General features: G+C 42.0%; 1 protein-coding gene across 1 annotated transcript; it reads right to left on the bottom strand.

Moving 5' to 3' along the window:
* Positions 1-542: 542 nt before the first annotated feature.
* On the bottom strand, positions 543-23,763 carry eeig1a (estrogen-induced osteoclastogenesis regulator 1a; the record flags this gene model as incomplete). The annotated part of the gene is made up of 11 exons (XM_079162068.1): positions 543-701; positions 1,775-1,844; positions 2,382-2,503; positions 2,601-2,796; positions 2,960-3,064; positions 3,640-3,791; positions 4,182-4,228; positions 5,728-5,844; positions 7,774-7,803; positions 8,573-8,693; positions 23,621-23,763. 11 exons carry the CDS (start codon positions 23,761-23,763, stop codon positions 656-658), a joined length of 1,149 nt encoding a protein of 382 aa, XP_079018194.1. The 3' UTR covers positions 543-655.
* Between the last annotated feature and the right edge of the window lie 1,332 nt (positions 23,764-25,095).

The raw sequence follows: 25,095 nt of genomic DNA, 5'->3' as shown, positions 1-25,095 counted from the left end.
ATTGTATAGTCTCAATTAACCAATTTAGCAATTATAGATCAAACGAATGGTCAAATCGATGAGGAAAGTCACCGTTAGTTGCAGCCCGATCATTGCACATAACATCCATCCGTCATGTAACATAAATTCAAGAGATCTGTGACCTGCATTTGAAAAAGAAGCATTATCTTCACTTCTTCATCTTGCTGTCAGAGTGTCTTTCCAGACTCCATTAACAAAATCTTTACTTTTACCTCGCAGAACACGGGAGTCTCTGGTCTACAGCCGGCTCGTCTGTGATATCGTGTGACTTTGGTGTTTGAAAGGGTTTGTTTCTGTGAATGGAGTCTGGTGTCTTTGACGAGCGTAGATAACACTGACAATGGAGAAGAACCTCACACAACCACACTTCTAAACAGACAGACTGTCCCTTTAACTGGTCAAATTAAATGACGATAAAGATCCACATCCAAACTCTAGATGGGTAAACACACAACAAGGCAGCATGAGAGAGACGTTCTTTGTGCAGACAAACTTCACATAAAGTGCAAACTGACGAGGTGTTTTCCCCCTCACGGCGTCAGACCGGCTGAAGCTCCAGGAAAAACCAGCAGCGCGACAGAAGACGAGGACGATCCGTCCGTCCGTCCGTCCTCGGGTCGACGTGTCCGCCGGTTTAATGGCTCTCGATCACCACGGGCTCGTACCCGCCTGCAGAGACCCTGCAAGGACCCAAACGCACCGGACGACAGTCAGACGTCTCTTTACTGCTTCACACTCATTGTTACCACACACGTTAAATCAGGGTGAATTTCTATTTGTTCTATTTAATTGCAATGTATGCATCTATATTGTATTTTACTATTATTGTTTTATGAATTTTCTTTTCTTATTGTGAAGCACTTTGTAACATTGTTAAGAAAACTGCCGTATAAATAAAGTTTATTACTATTAGTCAATAAGTTTATTGTGTTGCATCAAACTGAAGTCTTGAATGAGGCATTTCTTTTTGGAACATTTGCGTTCGATGTTTAAATTAATTGGTGGATTATGGTGCGACTTCTATAAAGAGAAAACTAAAAATACTGCACAAAACATTCTGTAACTTCTGTGGAAAAAAGTCTGTTGATGCGATCAAGTCAGCTAAATAAATGTTATTATTATTATTATTATTATTATTATTATTATAATAACCCAAAAACACAAGTTTGCCTGATTTTGCAATCTGAGTTTGTTGTAATCTGTACTTTAAATATGAACAGCTATGAACTGGTCAGTTGGAAATAATGTTAATTAATAAGTTAATTGTGTCCAAAACAAAGCAGCTGAGCCAAGAACAATGAGACAAATATATTATCAAATTAGCAAAATGATTTTTGACTTTTTGATTGTTGTTTTTTTAAGGTTGATTTAATTAATTTGCACAATAAGAGATATAAAAAAAGAACTAAAAGGTTTATAAAAGGAATCTCACTTCAATATGCATTAATAGAACATAAAAATGTCATGTAATCAACAAATAAAATTAATCTAAATAAAGAATAATTAAATTATAATTAATAGAACTTTACTAATACGACAGAATATTGCTGCTGTTTTAAAAACGTTGTAGTTTGTCCGTCACATTCTAAATTAACCAGAAAACTGTTTCAGAGCCACAAACTGGGATTGTTTCTGAATGCGGAGCAGAAGTGTTCCAAGAACTAAAACTCCAGTCTGCAGAAAGTTAAGTGAAAGAGGAAGAGAGACCGACAGAGACCGACAGAGACAGAAAGTCACGAGTGGAGCTTCTCACCTGTTTCCCAGCCTGATGCCGCTGAGCGCCGTCGTTCCATCTCTGCTGACGAACAGACGCAGGTTGCTGTCTGAAAAACACACAAACACACAAACACGGTCAGCTCACGGAAACCAGACGGCATCGACAAGAGGCCAATAAGAAGGTGAGAAAACACAGAGGAGAGAAGGAGATCTCGGTCCAGAGACGCTGCAGGAGTTACACGGTTTTAAATACAACATACAAACCAAAATACACTGTTAAACTGTAACCTAACTGTAATGTACGTCTTTAATGTAAAGGACGTAAACTGTCAGAGAAAGGAAACTGTCGGCTTGTTTGCACCATGTTTGTAACAGAGCGTCGACACGGCCCTCAATGAACATGTTGATAGAAGTGGATTATGGGAAATGTAGTCTTTACAGCCGTAACACCATTTTTGTTTGTATCTGTAACCTTCGGGCCATTAACGGGAAAGTTTGGATGTTTAATGTGAGGTTTGGAGAAACTGGAGGAGACCTAAGGTCCTATAAGTTCGGTGTTATTCTTCTTAAATTCAGTGTTTTCTAAATTTCTCAGGTTCCTGTGTTTACGTTTACATTTTTCAAATTTATTTATCACACCGTACCTTCAGTGTTGTTGACGTCTGCAAAGTTCTGGCTTTGGACGATTTTCTCCACGATGTCGTCGGCGTCCATGCGGGTGTCGTTTACCCAACAGGGGTGACTCTCCACTGAGTCCTGCTTCCTCCTGAAACACAGCGATCAGAAGCAGAAGAAGAAGAGTTTAGAACAGGACGGCAATCTCAGCGATCCAACGACCGGAGGACTCGGGTCTGTGTCTGTACCTGGGGGGCCTGTTGGAGGGTAAGACGGGTCGCGGGGGTCTCGGGGGTCTTTCTGGACGTCCGGCGTCCTTGTCGCCGTCTGTAGGCGCGTCAGCGGCGAAACACAAGCCTCCGGAGGCGCTGCTTCCTGTCGAGGTGTTCCTGCGATGTGTGAGGTCCGACAGGCTGGAGGAGCAGGAGTGCTCGGTGCTGTAGCCTGCAGGGAGACGAGAGGAGACATCAGAGGCTATCAGAGGCTATCAGAGCGCTGCTTTCGGGCTGGTAACCTCATTCAAGCAATGAATTCCATATTTTTTAAAGGTCACTTTTCTGGAATATAAAGAGCTTTAAGAATAAAAGTCTGCGGGTGAATCCTGTACCTGAGATTTTGCTGTGCTGGCTGGCGTAGCTGGAGTTACGAGAGTGGCCCGACTGGAAGATTTCTGCAGCACCGTACTGGTTCACTTCGGATTCTTCAAGGAGACCTGAAGGCATCAAAAGCATTAAAAAAACAAAACGTTACCTCAAATGAGTTAGTTTTTAAGATAAGAAAAGATAAGATGGAACTTTATTGATTAAAAAAGTGTGTTTGACGGATTCCCGAACCCGACGCTTTGCTGATTTGAACAACTTTAGTCTTTCAAAAAACAGGTTTAATCTTACTTCAAACTGAATCTTACTTCTTTCTTAAGAAAGAAATAAATAAAGATGAAGTAATGAATTCATGCCCCTTGTGCATCAATTCAATAAATATTTATCAAACAATAACAATTTATTGTGCAAAATAAAAAGTTAAACGCACAAATCTCTCCCAACAAACTAAAGAATGTCCTCGAGAGCGAGAACGAGTCAATCTTTGGCAAAACTTTGGCAGCTCTGCAAACATCAAAGCTCACGTGTTTGTTTTTCCTTCATGAAACAGATTATTTCTAAACCCCCCCCGGTCATGTATGACCTCTTGCATTGTCTCTGCACGCCCTCATAGGGGCCCAACACCACAGTTTGGGAACAACTGGCTGAAGGGAAACTGGGTACTTTGCCAGCTCGGAGTCAGCCGTACCCGAGCTGACGATGGAGGGTCGAGGTTTGGAGGCTCGGCCCAGAGAAACCCCTCCAGCCGGCCCCGGCTCGGCCGTTCCCTCCCCCTTACAGTCCAGCTGCAGGGTGTGCTCTCGTCCCGGGACGGAGATGGACTTCGCTGTGCTGGCAGGCCTGCAGGAAAAAGACAACACACAACGCATCAGTCTGGAACAGATTAAATGAGCACAGAGCTGCTCGGCTTGGCGCGCTCAGATGAGACTCATGTTATCGACTGAGTCACTGCAACACAGAACAAAGGAGCACAAATATTATTAGTGTTTAACGAAGGTTCAAAATGTACATTAAACACCAAGAGACCGATAAATACGTGCAGCAACATTAACCACGACTCCTCCAACACAAGTGTCAATGGTTTAGTTTTGAAATGTTGACGAGTGACGTTCCTCACTCATAGTGAGATCAATAGTTTGATGTGACGGAGGCTCCGTGATGAACACTGTGTGGTTAAACATTCAACATTTAGAAATCACTGTGACATGAAGATTTAAAAAAACAACTCACGTTTTAAAACACGGATCTCCAGACAGCAGGGTCATCCCGATGATCACCTGGAATAAAACATAGAAAAAGATATTTCAGCACAAACTTTTCACTCTTTTTCAGTTCCAAAACGTTGTTACTGTGAAGAGGTGCTCCTTAGAAGAGGGCGTTCATTCTCTTCTACTTGAGCTATTTGAGAAGCAGCAGTGAACACGTTTGGCTGCCTGAGCGTTAATAAAAACTAAATTCCCAGAAAGCTCACTGACGTCAGAGTCGGTCGAACATGAAGTCCTCCAGGGGAACGACACGACACGATGACTCGTGACTTTTCTCGGCTCTTTTGTTTATTTCACAGAGCGGTCTGAGTGGACGGCCTCCGGGTGGCGCCGCAGAGCTCCTTCACTCACAGAGACACTAGAACTGCTCCGGCTGCTGTGACGTTTTAACAGCTTTAAGATATAAACGAACAATCGCTCTCACTTTAAAAGAATAAGCAGATTATCTTCTAAATAAATCTAGGATCCTTTTGGTCTGCACAATGTCAGGAAGGTGACGACTATAAATAGCTTTAAGTCTTTAAGTTTACTATTACATAACAAAACGAAAGGCAGCAAACGCTGGAACTTTTGATCTACGATCGATCGATTCATTCTGCAGGTCGGCCAATTCTTTAACGGACTACTCATCACACCTGAAGGTGATTTATATCAAAACACATCCTGATAGCTGCTTCTAAAGAGCACCGTGTCTGTTCACAACAGATTAATGGATAGGTTTATGAAATCTATTTTTATTATCTATGGATAAAACAAACAGGAGAGTGACGGACAACACAAAGGTAAAGCTGCAACGATGAAACAAAATCAAACAGCAACTATGTTGATGATCACTTAATGGTTTCGGTCAGTTTTTAAGCACAAATGCAAAATAGTATCTGGCTCCCGGTTATGAAATAAAAAGGTTTGCTGCTGTAGACTCAGTTCATTCAGTACGTCTCCTGTGTACTTTTAAAACAAAGAAGCATTGAAAAAGTAAACCCAACCTGGAAGTCGATAGAACTACGGCTGCAACTATTGATTATTTTCTATCTCGATTAATCGGTGGGCAATAAAATTAAGATCACAATATCCAAAAACTCAAAGTGATGATCTTTAAATGTTCAAAACCCTCCAAAAATATCCAGTTTACCAACAATTAAGACAAAGAAAAGCAGCAAATCCTCACAACTGAGAAACTGGAACTTGAGATTAATCGACGAGATGAAAGTAAAAGTAACAAAATATATTTTCACCAGTTTTACACGACAATTAACACACTCATTGATCTTTCCACTCTGGTCGCTTCTTGGAAAGCAATAAAAAACAAAAAAGGTCAAATGTCAAAGTCTCCGATTTAACGACCACGCTCGTTAAATTCATGACACAATTAAAGTCTCAGACGTGTAAAATAAATGAATCTCCCCTTCGTCCAACGGCGTTTTTAAGCATCCCTCTGTTAGATAAACGCTCACAAATAAAGACGTTTTAAACACGGCGTACGTTTGCTCACTGATCACACATGTGCTTGCCTTCAGTATGGAGTTGTCCTGCCGTGTGTTCTTGGTGTCGTAACCCTCCAGCAGACAGCAGCGCACGGTGGAGCCGGAACCGGCGAACTCCGCCATGTTGAGGTCTGTGAAGCCCAGCTGAGGGTGAGGAAGAAGAAGAAGAAGAAGAGTTCATCATAGATCCACTAATGGAGGCGTTCACTGGCACCACTAGATTTCTGTGACACCCATCGTTCAGTTAAAGAAGTCTCGAGAGTCTGAGGTTTGGATGTACGATCTTAACGGACATCAAAGAGTGGAGCCTATATGTTTGAAGTGAGTTGGATTAAGGTAAAAACACCTTTACATTTGTAATATGTTAGCTGATAATATCCTCCACAGCTACTGGGTACCGTAGAGCAGTAAACTGCTCGTAACATCCCAGGGACAACGCTGGTGCGGCTTAGTTGTGAACATGGACTGTATATAAGAAGTGGACCAAGTCGTCGTGACGTCTCTCGTTGATTTGTGGACTTCCGTTTTGAGGCCTCGAGTTCGGCATTTTGGCTGTCGCCATCTTGGTTTTTTTAAAACTATTGAACCATAAAGCAGGGTCACGGCAGTCTCTAAATATTCTGCAGCCAACACACTGTAGTGTTTCTGTCAATGAGGAGTTTGTGGTTCAATAAACTGGCAGGGAAGGCCCGATGTTGCCGGAAGATTTTCAAATTCTGTTGTTTCTCCTTCATCTCAGACTTCGGCGGTGGCAACGGTGTCTCGAGAAGTGCAGCTGAACGCTACCGGTATGCTCGCTGTGTCATCAACAAAGTGTGGTTGTTTTTTTACTTCGTACACATGCATGTGGGCGTGGAGAGAAAAAAACAACAAGGAGAATCCCCGGCCCTTCTTTTAACTGAGAAGCTTATTTCAATTGATTATTAATTATTAATGAATTTCATCAATTACACTTGCACTTATACCAGGCATCAACCTCCAGTTCTGTCGAGTGAAGACGATGCTGAAGTGTCTTAAAGTTGCATTCTCTCTAATGTCCACCAGGGGGCGACTCCTCTGGTTGTATAGAAGTCTATGAGAAAATGACTCTACTTCTCTCTTGATTTATTACCTCAGTAAACATTGTAAACATGAGTTTATGGTCTCAATCTCTAGTTTCAAGTCTTCTTCAACACAGCATGATGTTCATTTAGTAAATGATGGTCCATTTAGAGTCAAACAGACCATAAAGCAGGGGATGCTTTAGGGCGGGGCTACACAGTGATTGACAGGTTGCTGCCGCTACCAGAATCGTATACGTCTCTACGTCAGTCCAAATATGGTCGCTTCTGTTCACTGGTTGCAAAAACCAAGATGGCGACGACCAAAATGCAGAACTCGAGGCTTCAAAACATCAGTCTACAAACCAATAAGAGACGTCACGACGACTTCGTCCACTTCTTATATACAGTCTGTGAAAACAACTCATTTCCACACAGTCCCAGATCAAACCGATAAGGACTCACGACCTTTACCCTGAAAACAAACCTCACAGCTTCTTGCCGTGTGGAAACTGCTTTTGTCTGAACTGCAATCATGATGTTATTTTAAAATCAGCTCCTCTCCAGCTAAAGGTTCCCATTCTTTATTCCACAGGTTCCTCTTTTCCTTTACGAGCTTCTGTTTTCAAAGGTGTGTATTTAAAGGAAGCCAACTTCTAAGGAGGGAAGCGGGGTATATTTAGCCGTAAGGAAACCTAAATGGAGACGGGCCGCAGAACAGAGGAAACGGTTCCTGTCGGGCGACAACGTCCACGGATAAACTTGGTGAGGGCTTTGACATTGTAATTTCAATCACCAGACGTGACTCATCTCTCAGGAGCTCTTAAGACTTACGGTTAAGCGAGGTGTTGCCAGGATGTTCCCGAAAACTCTGAGTAAATGTGAACCACGTTCTTTTGATTTATTGTCACGCCGCTGCTCTTGGCATCCTCGTCTGTGAGAAATGCTAATATTTACACGATAGGGCAGCGCGGTTTACATCTGTACCTGCTTCTATGTGTTCGTGAGCGTGAGAGGAGACTCGAGCTCTTACCTTCGTGTATGCTTTTCCTCCTTTGAGTTCCTGCAGGGGAAAACAGGAAGACAGTAATGAACCCCGGTGATCCAACTTTATATTACAGAGGCCTCAGATTACAGGGCTCCCGACGAGAGAGAGTTGAAATTACAAAGTAGAGACCGCACTGGTGGTTTCTCAGAGCACGGCAACTGAAATAGCCTGAAGGCAACTTCTGTGAGAACGTCTCTGACGTCTGAAAACAGTCTGCTATAGTTCTGAAGGGTATCAATACAATAGCTTTAATACAGAAATACTTATTTTAATATCTTACTTGGAATATAATATCTTTCTGTTTCTACTAAATCCTTTCCCCAATTAGCATTTATTTGTTGATTTTCAGGTGAAAAGACAACCAAAGCAACCAAATTGAAGCTTTAAATTGTGATATTTCATCAAAATCACTTTATTCTACATCTCATTTAAAATCCCCCCCCAAAAATAAACAGGCGGCATCAACCAAATCCTGCAAAAAACATTAAATTCTGAGCTCGTGAGCGCAACTGGGAAGATATGAATGACTGGGCTGAGCCCATAAGTCACATGACAGAAGCTCCTGAACAGAGCAAAAAATACAGATGTGATGGTGTTGTTTATAACATCTTGACATAAAAAAAACAATCCTTGGTGTCCTCTAATGAGGAAAATAACGGACTCTCGGCATCGCCGATTGTTTCCTAGTATCACGACACCTCGTCATGCATCATGGTGACTTTTGGAGAGGAAAACGTTGAAAGAGATTTGTTTTTGATCTAGTTTTATACTCCGAGCCTCGTACCTTCCGGACTGACACCCTGCAGACCGACGGGTCCAGGACTCCCGTGTGGGGGTTGGCGCTCATTTTGGACACGAATGTGAACCTCTTCCTCCAGCGAACACAGTTCTCACGAACCTCCTGTCTGTAAGGAGACAAAAAGAAAACACACACACAGCTTGTAACACATAAATCTCAGCGATGAACAGTTTGGTATTCTTGTGCTTCCGATGAATTATTCATGATTAAGTGCCTTTCTATTTGTGCGTTCTCCTCACTTCTAGAGCTGCAGACTTTGTTTCATGGTAGTATGAATCATTTCTCTATTTGCAGAGACAATAAAAACGTCACATTTCATGTAAAGCGGCAGCAACCTAAAGTGTGTATTTATGCTATTTCCCTGACATTTATGTCAAAACCTCTACATCCTCCAGACTTAGCAACTCATCATTTTGATTCGTTTTGCTCTCCGACTTCAGAACAACACGTTTTTTTTCCAGTGATGTCATCCCAGTCTCACAGCCTCGTGACCAGTATCGTCCACTGAGGATCACATTTGTCAGAGAGACACTCAGAAAACATGTTGTGAGCAACTTTTTCCAAAAACGAACTGAAGAAGCGAGCTGATTCATACGGCTTCTGACAGTTCTACAGTTTTAGTTTAGCTCAAGTTGGCTGATTTTGTAGATGGATGCAGCTTTTTTTGGGAGGGGATTATGAACCGGTGGGACTTTATCAACAAGACGTTCTTGATGGTCCTGCTTTACTGACAAGAAACCCTGTGAAGGAAGCGGTGTACAATGGTCTAAAGACGTCTGTGAAAACACACTTTGCCTGGTCAGAAAATGCCAGTGGACTAAAGCTTTAAGTGTCCGTGCATCCTGGCTGACGGGTGGGAACGCAGCAGGAGGTGTTACAACAAACCGGGTCACTGATCTGTTTATTTCTCAAAACAAAAGCTGCAGAAAAGAAATGTCATAGAAACACTGGAGCAATGCGGCAGCAGGAGGAGGAATGTGGATTAGTGACACATCCTGATTTGTTTAATAAATCACTTGTGACGTGTGTTGTGAAGATTCCCTTCTAAATCTGATTTTATGCAGCCGTGCAAGTCATCTGTTAAGTTAGGCAACAATTGGTCAACTAATCAATCAGTGGATCGACAGAATGCATTTGGACTACTTTGATAACTTTCCAGCTTTTCTTATATTCTTATAATTTGCTCTTTTGTTTTAAACAAGCAATTTATAATTTATCGCTTCAGGAAATTGTGAAAGGCATTTTCCACAAATGTATTTACGCTCTCAAATTTTATTAAGAAAATAATCAATTGATTAATGGATTAATGGACCATATTGAAAATAATCGTTTGTTGCAGCACTATTGATTTTGTGAGCTTCATGTGTATTTTGTTTGACCTTTCCATTAAAAAGATAAGATAAGCTTTTATTGATCCCCAGAGGGGAGATTTTGGTGTTGAAGCAGCAAAACAACAGAAATAAGAAATACGAATCGAAGCGTATCGAAGCGTATCGAAGCGTATCGAAGCGTATCGAAGCGTATCGAATCCCATCGTATCAAATTGTATCTTATCGTTTCTACAGTAGCCCAGAATGAATAAAAAAACAAACTCTGGCTCCAGATGGGGCCTTTCACGTTTTTGCGTCGCCCACCGTAGTTCTCCTAAACACTTGGCACAGCTAGATGCCACCTAATCCTACACACTGCACCTTTAAGCAGGTAGAGTGTCTCCCATTGGTCACCATCGTAGTCTGAGGCTGATGAGGATGTCTTTAGTAAGTTAAGGGATCATAAATGCAGTAGTTGTCGAGGTAAAAATCACAAATGTCGGATGAAAAAGTCCAAAGACATCCTCTAGGAATCATTCATGTTTGTACCAAATGTCTTGAGATATTTCAGACTGGACCCAAGTGGTGATTCTACGGTGTTATTTCTAGTTAATTAGTAACGTTTCTGGTGCTGAAACATGGTAGTTTAAAGTTTTACTCTAAAATGCTACATACCAATTGTGGTAAGACTTCATTATGTCTAAGTTAAGAGACTCTACGCTGTTCTGTGAGCGACCATCACTTTGTCAACCAAACGTTTAAGTTAAATACCATAAAGAGCCCCGTAATCTGTGTGAGTGAAAGCAAAGAATCAGCTCATTTAGGAGTTTTCATTAGATTCTCGGTCACAAAGACATGCCGAGAAGAAGCAGACGGACCGAACAGACAAATGTTTCTGCAGTAACTTTAACTGCATGACGCCTTCTTAATTCTAACACATGTGAATCACATGGAGGCTGAAAGAGAAATGCTACCACTGATGAGCGGTTTCTATTGGAGCAGCTTGAGAACATCAGAGTTACGAGTGCAGCTTTGATACTCTTGATGAAGTACAATTTCATAAAGTTATTTATCGTCATACGCACAACAATTACAGAGAAGCAGTCTGTAGCAGTGAAAATCGCCGGTTACCTCCAACAACGCTGATTAAATATATAAAATATATTAAAATATGTAATCGCACTATTGTGACGGACCTAAAAGGTAACGAAGAAGTTATTTATTGTTATGTGCACGACAATTACATTGAAGCAGAAGCTCTCATTAAATATGTATGACAATAAAAAAACACATAAAGAATGAGAATATAAGACGTAAAATACTGCATAACTTTAAATATATAATCAACGACGAGTCAGCTGTTCTGCTTGAGTTTTAATTCAGTTTCAGGCTTATTTTATTACGTTTATCATCAGAATTAGAATACTTTATTGATCCCTGGGGGGAAATGTGCAGGTTGCAGCTGCTCCTCTATAGAAGCACAAAGAAATACAAGAAGAAATATAAATAAAAGGACTGTGTAAAATAATATGTGTAAAACTATACACAATATATACAGAGAATACAAATATATATAAAAAACAAGAAACAAGGAATGAGAAATACGAGGAGTGTGTGCATCAGACGAACACAACCACAGTGCGAGAAGGGATCTGTTGAGTTATTTAAATAAAGAAGAGAAAGAATATATCTCGAAATAGAATACATCTTTAAATGTACAGTAAAACGCAGTATTGCACGGTTACATTTCTCAAGTTAGGAGTTTTATCATTATTTAGATTTATTCTAATCACTGCACATGAGGCAGTTTGAGTGATGGTGTGAGACAGAAGGTGCTAATGACACACACACACACACACACACACACACACACACACTAGCAGCAGCTGCTCCCCCCCCCATCACAGTCACCATTATTCACCATCTCTCCACAACGTGCTTTCTCCCGGTTTTCTTTCTTTGACCACTTTTCATTGTGTGTAGTTAAATACCTTTAATTAGGAATATCAGGCAAAGTTGTTTTGCTCTGGCTGTTCAATGAAGTCTCAGTAACATGTAAGTGTACGATGTTCACCAGTCCTCACGGTGCGCTTTGCACTGAATGGAAACATAACTTTTGTTTGTTTACAAGAAAACTCCACCGGGTCTCTGTAAACTACAGTGTCTACTAATATAAATCCATCCTAATCCATGCTTTACCCAAAATCGTGGCACCTGCAAGAATAAATACTTCCAAAACAAAACCACAAAAGAGGTTCGTAAATCTCCTTTAAATTCTGATCCCAGAACAACTACAGTGAGGCTTCGCCCTCATGCATCTATCCCTGGAAACCAGTGCGGTTCTCAGAAGAGTAGAAACACTCGCTCTTATCAGGACCCCCTTGCTATTGGTCCTCCAGTGTGTTGCAACGGGGAGCGTTTCCAAAACCGCATTCCTCAGTCCAGATGGCTTTGTTCAGCCGCCATGGAAACCTCTCACTCCTCGAAACCCACCGACGCTCCGCCAGCAGCTCAGAGGAGGAGGAGGAGGAGGAGGAGGAGGCGCTCACACCGACTCCCTCTCTTTCAGCCTTTAGACCTTTTTACAAGCCCTCCGTTCGTTTGCTTTTAATCTCACCTGCAACCTTTGTGTCTCTCGTGTCTACTCCTTTTACTCTGGCGTGTTTTAGGGTTAGTGTTGTGCAGGAGGAGGAGGAGGAGGAGGAGGAGGAGGAGGAGGAGTGAAGCTGTTAACATGTGTTTGCACTCATTATCCAAACTCTGACTTTTGCCTCTCAGATGAGACTCACATCTGAGCTGAACAGCAAAAACCTGCACAGACTCGCGCTGTTTCTGATCAGAACCACATTCATATCTCATACCAACAATAACCTGTAAAAACTAGAGTCTAAGACATAAAATACTGCATAAGTTAAAATATATAATCACAATATTCCACGGAGCTAAAGGTGATGGTAAGATGCCAAAAATATCCTGCAATGTGCCAGCAAAGGTAGAAAACTGAGCTCACCCCTCACGGTTCGGCACACTTGTGAACCGTACAGGACGACCTGTCAATCACCGTGTAGCCCCGCCCTAAAGCATCCCCTGCTTTATGGTCTGTTTGACTCTAAATGGACCATCATTTACTAAATGAACATCATGCTGTATTGAAGAAGACTTGAAACTAGAGATTGAGACCATAAACTCATGTTTACAATGTTTACTGAGGTAATAAATCAAGAGAGAAGTAGAGTCATTTTCTCATAGACTTCTATACAACCAGAGGAGTCGCCCCCTGGTGGTCACTAGAGAGAATGCAGCTTTAACACATGAAGCATCGGCTTCACTTTTCAGAACCGGAGGTTGCCGCCTGCTTTCACCTTTGGCTTAAAAGAAAACAAGCAGTCTTCATGGAGGTTCACGTTTCCTAGTTTAGATGTTTTGGACATCTTTATCGCCGTGTAAAGTCCTCACAAAGACACTCGACTCATCCGAGAATAAAAAGACTAGATAGAAGCAGCACTGTGCTCAGCAGCAAACAGGGTTAAATCCAATCACAGTGACAGTAGACAGACACTGCAGCTGAACGGAGCTCACATAAACACTTTCATAACGCATGCAAAGAGAAACAAACACAAAGGCCGCCGTTGTGCGTGTCCTCTTCCACGCATTCGTCCCGAGGGCGACACTTTCATCGTGTTGAACAAAAAGTGTTCCAAACAGAAAACTGCCTCGACCGAACACGATTAACGACAGCTGAAGATAGAGCAGAACCTGATGTTTCCCACACATGTGGCAGCTCAGGGAACAGCAGGCCTCCTGCAACATCTACGTTTAATCCATTATCTTTACTAAATGTTCACCCAAGAGGAGCGACGCTGTCCTTTGTTGAGGCCTCAGAACCTCAAACCAAAAGCAGAAATCGTAAAATCAACAGAGAAGTCTGCCCCCAAAGCTTGAGAAGCAATCTAATGTAGAACAGGCTCAAATTCCTACACCATCAACAATTAGATGCACATTTTAAGAGTCAAAGCCAACAAGAGATGGAACAGAATATTCCTGTGACTATATAATAACCAGAGTCGATTAGGGAAGTGGTAGGAAAAAGCAAATACGAGCAGAGGAAGAGAGGATTCATCACCTCAAAAAGAAACCTCAGAGAAGCAAACAGAGGAGGAAGAAGTGTAAGAGACAAAAGTTTGAATTGGGAAGAGAAAGAAAGGATGTGAGATTATTTACAGGAAACATCGCAAGAGAATGGTTTTATGGTGAGCGACGTCACCGCGAGGCCACACAAGATATGAAGAAGTGAGGAAATAAAACAGCTTCTTCAGCTTCAGAAACACGTTGCCGTCTCCTCCAGCCGCTGACTCTTTAGGGTTTATCACCGTTTTGTAGGTTTTGATTGGTCTAAACTTCTAAAAACTCTTTAAGATGATGTTTCATGTTCTTTCCAAGTTGTGGTTTTTAAATGAGATGGTTTGTGTTTCATGTTTTCGTCTGTAAATCTTTGTTGTTGCAGCATTTCTCAACCAGAAGCCTCCTGAACAAACATTACTGATCTCAGTCGGGCTTTCCAGGTTAAAAAAGGTTGAATTTGTTTTATTTTATTTAAAAAGGAAAAAAAGGATTCCAATCAGAAAAAATGCTTTTGTAACTTTTGTTACATCAAAGAAACGTTAAACAAGAATTTGTCCACGTGTGTGTTTATTTTTTACGATTTGTTTCTTCCTCCAGGTGAATCTGTTTGTGCTTTATGTGCACAAACAGATTCAGACTGAAATCTACCAATCAGCTGTCCCTCCTCCTGGGAAAACCTCTCATTCGTAAATGTTTCGTGCTGAGCTAAAGTTACAGGATCTGGAATCAGATTTGTTTTGACCGTCTCTCTGCTGCCAAAAAAAAAAAATCAGCAATCTGGCAAAAGGACAGGTTGTTAAAACTCTGTCCAGTAACGGAGATGTTTCTGACTCTTTGGGAGGAAAACTGAACCTAAATGAGACAAACGCAACAGAGGCGGAACAAACTAAAGCTGCGATTGCAAACATAGAGCTCATCAGAAAGCCTGAAAAGTAAACATGAACACCCTGATTTGAGTCCCGCCCCCCCCCCCCCCAAGCATGTGATGACTCAACATGTCAGCAATGCAGCAGTATGGGATCCTTATCTCCCATCCTGGCAGCGCGGCTCCTGGGGGCCCCGCGGCAGAAACACAAACAGCAGCCGAGCCGGTCCCGGGTCGCGTCCAGGGCTCAGATAAACAGCTCAGAGAGCAGAGTGCTGAGGAAGCAGACGGATGCTGCAGAGGGGACGGTGACGTAAGGACCAACCGGGACGGGGGGGACGGGGGACGGGGGGGGGTCAGCGAGGATTTACTGTACCCTCAAAAGGTCACAGGGTCGATCCTCGCTGACAGCCTTTAAACAACCATCTGTAGAGGACACGCTGGACAGATCGTCAATCCAGTTTTTGCAACCGATAAACAGGAAGTGACCATATCTGGACTGAGGAGGAGCGACGTAGAGACGCCGTATACGTCTCTGGTAGAGACCTGTCAATCACCGTGTAGCCCCGCCCCTAAAGCATCCCCTGCTTTATGGTCTGTTTGACTCTAAATGGACCATCATTTACTAAATGAACATCATGCTGTATTGAAGAAGACTTGAAACTAGAGATTGAGACCATAAACTCATGTTTACAATGTTTACTGAGGTAATAAATCAAGAGAGAAGTAGAGTCATTTTCTCATAGACTTCTATACAACCAGAGGAGTCGCCCCCTGGTGGACATTAGAGAGAATGCAGCTTTAAGACACTTCAGCATCGGCTTCACTCGGCAGAGCCGGAGGTTGCCGCCTTGTCTCTGCGCTTGATGCTGAAAAGTTGAGAATATTTCATCTTTTTAAATTGCACGTCTTAAAACCGCTAGAAAAACAAGACGTGCAGCGCAAGAGAGTTTGAGGATAAATCGTACTGAGAACATTTCAACATCACCAAACATTCCTCGTCCGCTTTCTAAGCGAGCGAAAAGAATAAATACAAACATGGCGTCCGACGAACGTTCAGAGCTCCACAGTGCTGCTCCGCTGGCGACCAGTTAGGACACAGTGTCATGGATACAATAATAATAATAATAATAATAATAATAATAATAATAATAATAATAATAATAATAATAATAATAATAATAATAATAGATGTTTGAATAGTTCGAACCTATGTGCAGTGTTCACAGCCCTCCCCCATCGGTTTCCTCGGGGGCCATAATCTCATGAGGATTGTGCTGCTTTTTGCAGCCGTTAAACCGGAACAACAATAAATCAAAAGGGAACCGTGTAATGTTCAAAGCACCTCCAACTGTGCTGCCAAGCAAACGGCGTCACGCTGCTGCTCCCGTGCCATTTAAATGAGGCGGTGCACATAAAACTGGCCTTTTTCTACACATAGAAACATCAAGATAACAAATTGCTGAGACAGAGAAGTTCTGACCATCAATGGAGGAAGAGACATTTTGATTACCTGGCCAGATACCAGAGGAATAATGTCCAAAACACCCCCGCATCTCTCACACACACACACACACACACACACACCCCCATCCGCATCCCAGCAAAACGCGAACGGCTGGAAAAGTCAGATGAAAACAGGAAACAGCTGTCGAGAAGCCGCTCTTCCCGGTCGATTTCTAACTCTCCTCACAAGCGCCTTCCTTCCTTCTCTTCACAGGACGAATGTCCAGCCAGGTGACAGGAGCACCACTTTCTCTGAGCACAGACGGTGCATTCAAACACTCTCAGGGCTGTCGGACGGGACGCTTTCGTTAATTGGATGATCGTCAGTCGATCCGATGACGTGTTGGTGTTGAGACCCTGGGGAGGAAGACGAGGCTCTCACATCACCGTGAACATCAGCCTAATGAGGTTAATGACTTCTGTGCCGCCGCCGCCGTCACAGGGGAGCCGCGATTCTTTATTCAGAGCGGAGAAGAATCAGACGGGTTCTTCGTATCGACCCCACGAGAACCTTCACTTAAAAAAACACACACAAGACCCGAGGAAGCAGGTAAACAGCTCCTTAGTGCCGTCACCTCAGAGCAAAAACAGCAACACGTACAAGCTGCATGTGACAACAAAACATCCATGTGTTGTTCTTACAGGCTCCCAGAACAAATTCATCATCCTTCAATCATGCAGGAGTTAACATCTGGGGACATCTGCTGCATGTCATCAACGCTTTTCTACCAACGCGTCTATGAAAACAAAGGCAAGGAAAAGACAAATCAATGAGAACGCGAAGACGAAGAACGACGTAGAAGCTTCAACAAAGCCGTTCACGATAAATCAAACCCGGTCCAGTTCTGGGAGGCGCTGGACAAGACGTTCTGCCAACTCCACCCAAAGGTTCCTGCTTCTTTTTTTCTGGATGAGGTTCCTTAAAGAACCTCATCTAGAACCGCTAAACACAAACCTGTGAACAACAAGAGTCCACTGGAAACGTTTAACTAACTCACAGACTGAGCGATGGCACCAGTTCAACAGATTTATACCAAATAGATGAGAAGTCATAAGTGTGTGTGTAGATGTGACTTTGGGCTAAAAGAGATACAAAAATACAAAAATACAAAAACGACATTTGAAAAATGAATTTCTGGAACTCTTCAACAAGTCTCCTAAAGCAGAGTTTGCTCCGTCTTCCAGGATGGTTTTAGTCTCCTCCTGTACTATCTTTGTTTCCATGGAGCTCTTCAGCAGACGCACTAAAATAAAAAGCACGAGTTGTGTGTAATAAGAGAGTTCAGATCTCAGAGGTTGTTTAACTGTTTCCATGCGTTTGTGTCTCAGTGACTAATGGCACTGTTTTAGAAAGGAGAAGGCTGCCGGCCTCTTCACCGTCAGCGTTCGTCCACTGAACGTTATCGTCACCGACAGCCTCAGAGTGTCTTTAAAGACATTATGGAAAGAACCCTTCAGAGAAATTAAGCGTGTTTCTTGACCCTTTTCTCTTGATCCGGTCTGTTTCTTATTTTGTCCAAACCAGACAAGGTCTCCTTCAAAATCATCTAAACATTAAAAATCTCTTAGATAACATGAATCTACGCTTTCTGTCCTTCAACACAACAAACTCTCGCTCACGTTTCCACCGTTTGTCTTCAGGTAACAAGTCACATGACTCAACAGACGGAAGGTGTTCTCTCTCTGGAGGGTTCTCTAGAACGTAGTCAGACATTTAGAACAGCAATCTGAGTCCGTCAGCGGCAACAACAAGCATTTAGTGGACGTACGGTGATGAAGAGGAGTTGACCCGATTACATGACAGTCCAGCTAGCGTCTGCTGTCTGCAGCCTTCTCCTTCAGTACCGGACCAGCCTAGAGAGCATGGAGCAGTAGAGTGAAGGGGTGAAGGAGTGAAGGAATGAAGTGGTGAACGAGTGAAGGAGTGAATGGGTGAACGAGTGAAGAAGTGAACTAGTGAAGTGGTGAACTAGTGAAGGAGTGAACGAGTGAAGGAGTGAACGAGTGAAGTGGTGAACTAGTGAAGGAGTGAAATAATGAAGTAGTGAACTGGTGAAGTAGTGAAGTAGTGAACTGGTGAAGGAGTGAAGTAGTGAACTAGTGAAATAATGAAGTAGTGAAATAATGAAGTAGTGAAATAATGAAGTGGTGAAGTGGTGAAGTAGTGAACTGGTGAAGTAGTGAACTAGTGAAGTGGTGAACTAGTGAAGTTGTGAACTAGTGAAGTGGTGAAGTAGTGAAGTAGTGAACTAGTGAAGTAGTGAAGTTGTGAACTAGTGAAGTGGTGAACTAGTGAAGTGGTGAAGTACTGAAGTAGTGAACTAGTGAAGTAGTGAAGTGGTGAAGTAGTGAACTAGTGAAGTGGTGAAGTAGTGAACTAGTGAACTAGTGAAGTAGTGAAGTTGTGAACTGGTGAAGTAGTGAAGTGGTGAAGTAGTGAAGTGGTGAAGTGGTGAATTAGTGAAGTAGTGAAGTGGTGAAGTAGTGAAGTTGTGAACTAGTGAAGTAGTGAAGTTGTGAACTGGTGAAGTAGTGAAGTGGTGAAGTGGTGAACTAGTGAAGTGGTGAACTAGTGAAGTGGTGAACTAGTAAAGTGGTGAAGTAGTGAAGTAGTGAAGTTGTGAAGTGGTGAAGTAGTGAAGTAGTGAACTAGTGAAGTGGTGAAGTAGTCCTTTAAGAGCTGAAGTTTGAAGCAGCTCTAAATGTGTTCTCCATTAAAAACCATCGGCTGAGGGTTTAAAAAATCTCATAAAATAAAAACAGATTTTGGCAAAAAACGCTTGACTTCACCAGAACGTTCTGAAAATGGATTCCTCACTTGACCCTGTAATACCCCATGATGCTTTGCATCTATGTGTGTGTGTGTGTGTGTGTTGAATCAGTATCTGAACAGGAAATGAACACAATCTGTCCTCGCTGCCACATCAGAAGCTCCACGTTTAACTTCTTCTCCTCTGCCTCCATCACAGCTCTCAGTGTCTTTTTCTTGATCTTTAAAACACAAAATAAACCCCTCTGCTCCCAGAATCCCGTTGTTGCGGTCGTGTCTTCACACCGTTTACAACCGGCTTCACTCAGGAAGAAGACAACGACGTCTACGATGTAAACCTTAGAATGTCAAAACAAAAACAGAAAGAAAGCCGACAGAAACCCGAGCTCGTGTAAAATGTCTTTCTGTGCCAGAATCCGGATGGAGAGCAGATGGTTTGAGAAGCTTTGGCTGCGTTGACTGTGAAGCTGGATTTCGGGTGCTTTCCGAAGGCGATGCTGCTGCTCGAAATGAAATAGCAGATCTCAAATGACAAACTTACTTTCATAATTTGTGTTATTTGCAGCTGCGTTCAGACATCAGGCCATTCAGTCCTATATGTGTTTATACACACATTATGAAATGAAATTAATTAAGTTCCTGTCCCAGTATTCCTGTTTTAACGTAACTCTTCGTTTGCCTTCGGCTCCTCTTTGTGTTTGCCGTGTCCGATTGTCACAAACGCACCGTTTGGTTCGACGTTATGTCACTAAAACACAGAGCGTCTGATGTCCGCTCATTGAAAAGGTTACATCATCCAACAGCTGCGTATCAATCAGGCTCTTCTATTGTTCAGATCAGTCATAATATCACGAATCAAAAACCTTATTTTGTGTAAGTTTGTTCCTTTAGAAGCCAAAACGTTGAGATGTTCTCCCGTAGTTTGGTTCTCATCTCAGGGATTAAGCATCGTGAGAGTATTATAAACCACTGTGCCGTCTGATAAGTCTCTGAATTCATGAAATCACATTGTGTTACTCAGACTGGACTTCCAACACAGGAGGTCATGTTGTTTCAATGTCATCATATTCATTGTTTAAATCAATTCATGAAGGAAACATTCGCCGTTTCCTTCATCTCAAGTTTGATTGATTGCTTTCCTCAAAACCAGACACTTGAAGACACTTGTGATTTCTGCCCTTTGTGATGTAACGGAGCTCAACATTGAGCTTCTCTGCTAAACGTTCCACTGTTGCTGCCGTCTTTGGCCCCTCGGCTGACCTCCTGACGGCACGTCTCCACCGTGCAATGATCACACCGCGCGGTGTGATTCTGGAGGAGGAGCTCAAGATGTTGCTGAGGAAACACGTGAATGTGTTTGCGTGCAGCGGCTGACAGACACCAGTCAGGCCAAACAACAAGCGACATATCGGTCCGGCATCGCAGCATGTGATCCAGGCCAACAGGGACCGGACCCGCTGCATAAGCTCCCCCCCCCCCCCCCCATCCCCCCAAATGTTCCCGACCCACAACGAGACCAGGCCCCCTCACACAAAGGCCGGGTTTGTCAGCTCTGTGACATAACGCTTAATCTGTGTCCTCGCTGAGCCGTCGCCTCGTCCTCTGAGAGGGGCCTTGTTCTCAGCCAGGGGGACCATGACGGAGACGTGGAGGTTATGTAACCTCCAGAGGAACGTGACCTCAACCGTGGAGGGACAGGAGCTCCTAGGTTGTTATTTCTCCGAGTTTCAGTTCGATCAACAAACCAGGAACACAATAATCTCAGTGACCGCGAGGCTCGAGCCAAAGAACGCCGTGTTGACGTTTCACTGAACGTCTGGAACAAAGTCTGCGTGATTGTGTTGAAGTGGAGACTTTGGCACCGTGCAGTTAAACTGTGAACATGTGACTTGTTTATTTAGTTGTTTTGCACGTAAGCAGCAACAAGAAAAAACATGAAGAGGAGGACAAAGATCAAGACTTGAGCTGAAGGCTGAACATCGGTGTGAACCAGGCTGTGACTCGGCTCAGAGGGGATTCATCTTCTGTGGAACATCTGCAACCCTCTCCAGAGCAACCCGTCCAACCGCTGTCGCAATATTTACATCTGGAGCGAACCGGTGGACGGACAAACCAAACGGAAAGAGGACCGTCTCCTAAACGGTTTACACACAGGTGTACCAAGAGCTGCTGGTCCTCTTCTGAGGCTCATCACCAGGTGTTGACTTTAAAGAGAAATAAACAAAGAATAAAACACGATCCTGAGCTGCAGGGCTGAACATGTGCTCCTCACACAGCTGTGCTTCTTTGGTTCTGTCCACACTCACAATCTGCTCTTTAGTTAACGGATGAAAGCTACGACGACGGGAGAAGCATCCGCCGACGAGGAACCTGATCAAGATGATCGCGATCTGTCAGTGTTTATTTACACCAGAGACCACCGGAGTCCTGAATGTGACGCATCTTTGACTCAACAGACGTGGAAACCCAGGTCCTTTGAGACAACAAAAACTCTGATATGATTCATGAAACGCCTCACGTTGTTCAACAAGTTCAGGTTAGTTTAGTTGTAGCAGACAGAGCCCAAACCAACCACCGAAAACACAAGACATCCTGTATAGTCGGGGGGAAAAATCAATATATTTAACTTTACAAACACGATTAAGCAGCATGAAGAATATTATAAACTCTGTGAAAGTGCAAAGAAAGTCGCACCAAAAAGACTCTTCCAGAAGTTGAGCATGTGTTCCTGAGCTGCAGTGTTAGCAGGTCAGACGGTCTTTGTGCTTCAGGAGGAGCGTAAACAACCAGAGTTTAAAACGAAAGGTTCTCTGTGATGTTTGCTCACTTATTCATCTGACGTGGGACACAGTGTGAACCTCACACCTGTGATGTAGAAGAAGTTCCCCTTTGGAAACGATGACACGTCAACTACTGACACAAACATTTGGGGAACGGTGTCGCAGGTTCTCGGGTCGTGGCTCTTTGTTTCCTCCGTCACAGCGAGGTTAAGAAAGCTGATCACTGAGTGCTGGCGATCACGGAGTCCTGACTTCATCTTTAAACTAATGTTAAAGAAGAAACGCGGAGACGTCTGAAGAGACTCTGAAGACCCAACGATCATCTCGTGAATCAAACACGGAGCTCAATCTACATTCTGTGACGCGAGTCCAGAGACGAACAGACTAAAAACACCAAGAAGCACCATCTCCACCGTCTGCTGTCGCTTCACCAGAAAAAGAGAAAGCTGCTGAGTTTAGGCCCAACATGTTCTTTACTTGAGGTTTAGAGCCGGTAGACCAGACCGGTACATCAGACCGGTACACCAGACCGGTAGACCAGACCAGTAGACCAGTGTGAACTGGTTGTGAGTTGTGTTTATTCTGGGATCCACAGAGAGGCCACTGAACATGACAACACCCTGCGTTTAAATGACTCCTTCCTCCAGCAGCAGCACACGAGCTGATGCAACGTAAAGATGAAAGACTTTGATCGCAACGAAACAATAACTCTGATTCTATGGAAGATGAAAGTGCAAAGATTTGAGTCTTTTATGACGCTAAAGGAGAAAGAAACCAAACCAACCACCTAAAACACAAGAAACCCTGTTTCTATCCTGCAGAGTCACTATTTCTACTAGAATAAACTCACCACAAGAATATGAACCATATAGCACATTATAGAAACACCAGAGGAGTCAGAAAACTCTTTAAAGTATGAAACATGTCAATAGATGCACTGCGTAGCTACATGAATGCACTTTAAGATCACTGAAAGTCACTTTGACAGAGAAAAATAGTTTGTAAATTATATTAAATTGGACAAAAATACCTTTAAAATGCTACTTAAATACGTTTTGTATAAATTAAGGGTGTTTGGGGATGTTTTCGTGTGAGAACAACAAACAATAAAACAGTTTGTCACCTAAAATATGAGGAATCCTTTACGAATCAATGCTAAACCACTATTCTAGACAAAACAAACCATATAACATATAACAGGAGGAGCTGGAAAACTATTTAAAGTATAGAAAATGTCAATAAATCCACTGCGTAGCTACATGAATGCACTTTAAGATCACTGTAAGTGACTTTGACAGAGAAAAATAGTTTTATAAATTATATCAAATTGCACCAAAATACTTTTAAGTTTATCATAAATGAAGTGATGTTAAAATAACAAACAACAAAGCATTTAGTCATCTAATACAAAATGTATGTATTTGGCCCAACAAACAAGTTTAATAATGATGTTGAATATTATAAAAACACAATTAAGTATAAGAAATGTCATTATTTTCACAAAATAGCTCCTTTTAGGTGCATTAAAGTGACTTCTAAAGAGGAAAAAACTATTTTTAACCGACATAAAAGCAACTTAAAGGAGTTTGCATGGATAAAGTGATGATTAAAGGAGTTTGCATGAATAAAGTGATGTTTAAATGTGTTTGCATGTGATTTAATGTGTTTTTATTGTTTTACCTGGAAGAAGTAGCCGCAAAGTCTCCGTCCAGCAGCCGCATCTTGCAGAACAGAACTCCGTTGACAAAAGGAACCGCGGTGAGCTCCTCCAGAGTCAGTTGAGTCTGGAACTTGAATTTCTTCTTTTTCACGAAGAACGCCATCGTTTAGCGGCTCCACTCGCATAAAACACGACTTTACACGACGGACAACGACGGGAAACAAGACGGTTCTCGTCCGTTTCTTCTCGGTAACCGAGAGGAGGAACTTTGCGCTAGTATCATCAAGCTAGCTGAGAGCGCACATCGAGTAACTTCCGGTTGTCATTTTTCAGAATAAAAGTCTTTGTTAATTCCTAAATCTATTTAAATATTAAAATGTGATAAATAAAATAGAAAATTTGCCTAAATATGACCTTACAAATACATTTTAAAAACTGAACAAGCAGTAAATACAGTTGGAGATAATACTGACTGTTTCCTTGTGAATAAAAAAAAGAATTAGCCTTATTTATTTATTTTAACTGTCCAGATTGACAGTAAACATATAGAGCATGTATAGTTACAAATAATCTGGTAATACATAGATGACAAAGTCAAATTTAACTTTGTAATATTTTACACTCTTGTTGGATACTCTACTTATTAAGTACTAATACTGTCTAAAAATACCACTAAAATAATTTAATTTCACTTTTAGAAAACTTAAAAGCCTTTGTAAACTTTTTAAACGGTAACATACTGGAATACCAACATAAATAGTCAAATTAAACATTAATATTCAGTACATCTAGAGTTATAATGCTGGATTAATTTAAACAATTTAAAAAATAATGAATCACAATATATACACAATATATCAGAAGTGTGTAACTGGATTTAACTTCCGGTCTTTTACTCGCTCACCTTTGCTAACTTGACACATCTCTGTGGCGCCTCGTTCACTGCCAGTCAAACTGAAGCCTCGGCAGTGAAACAGCGACACCGTGTGGCGACAATCTGTCAGTTCACTCATGTTACCTTCAGGGACGCCTCGTAAATTCTATCTTCCCAGGACAAAAAAAAGAAAAATGTGATACAGTTTTAGTTACAGAATATAACATATTAAAATGTCAGACTGATGTGATTATTATAGATTATTATTGTTGATGATCGCTGCTGATTTATCCAGTTAGTTAATTAATTAATTAGTCAGCGTGTTATCAGGAAATTTAAATACCTGTCTCTTTAAACTGGCTTTTATTTTGGAGTAATATTACAGCCTTATTTTTTAAACTTTAACAATTGTTTTTTTACATTATTTTGTATCCCTCGTCTTTATATATTTTATGTTTTATTTAATTGACTTTTCATCCATTATGACACCACAGAATACATTTTTTTGTGGTGTTATCTTTATAACAATAATATATGTTGAATAAAATATTTATTCCTTTTAATGGAATAATAAGTATTTAATGAGTATAATGTTGAGTTGTTCCACCAGTAGAGAGCAGC

Source organism: Pholis gunnellus, assembly GCF_910591455.1.
Source record: "Pholis gunnellus genome assembly, chromosome: 6".
In the NCBI taxonomy this organism is placed as follows: Eukaryota; Metazoa; Chordata; class Actinopteri; order Perciformes; family Pholidae; genus Pholis; species Pholis gunnellus.
Note: the sequence above shows the minus strand (reverse complement) of the source record. Positions and strands in the feature narration are given on the sequence as shown.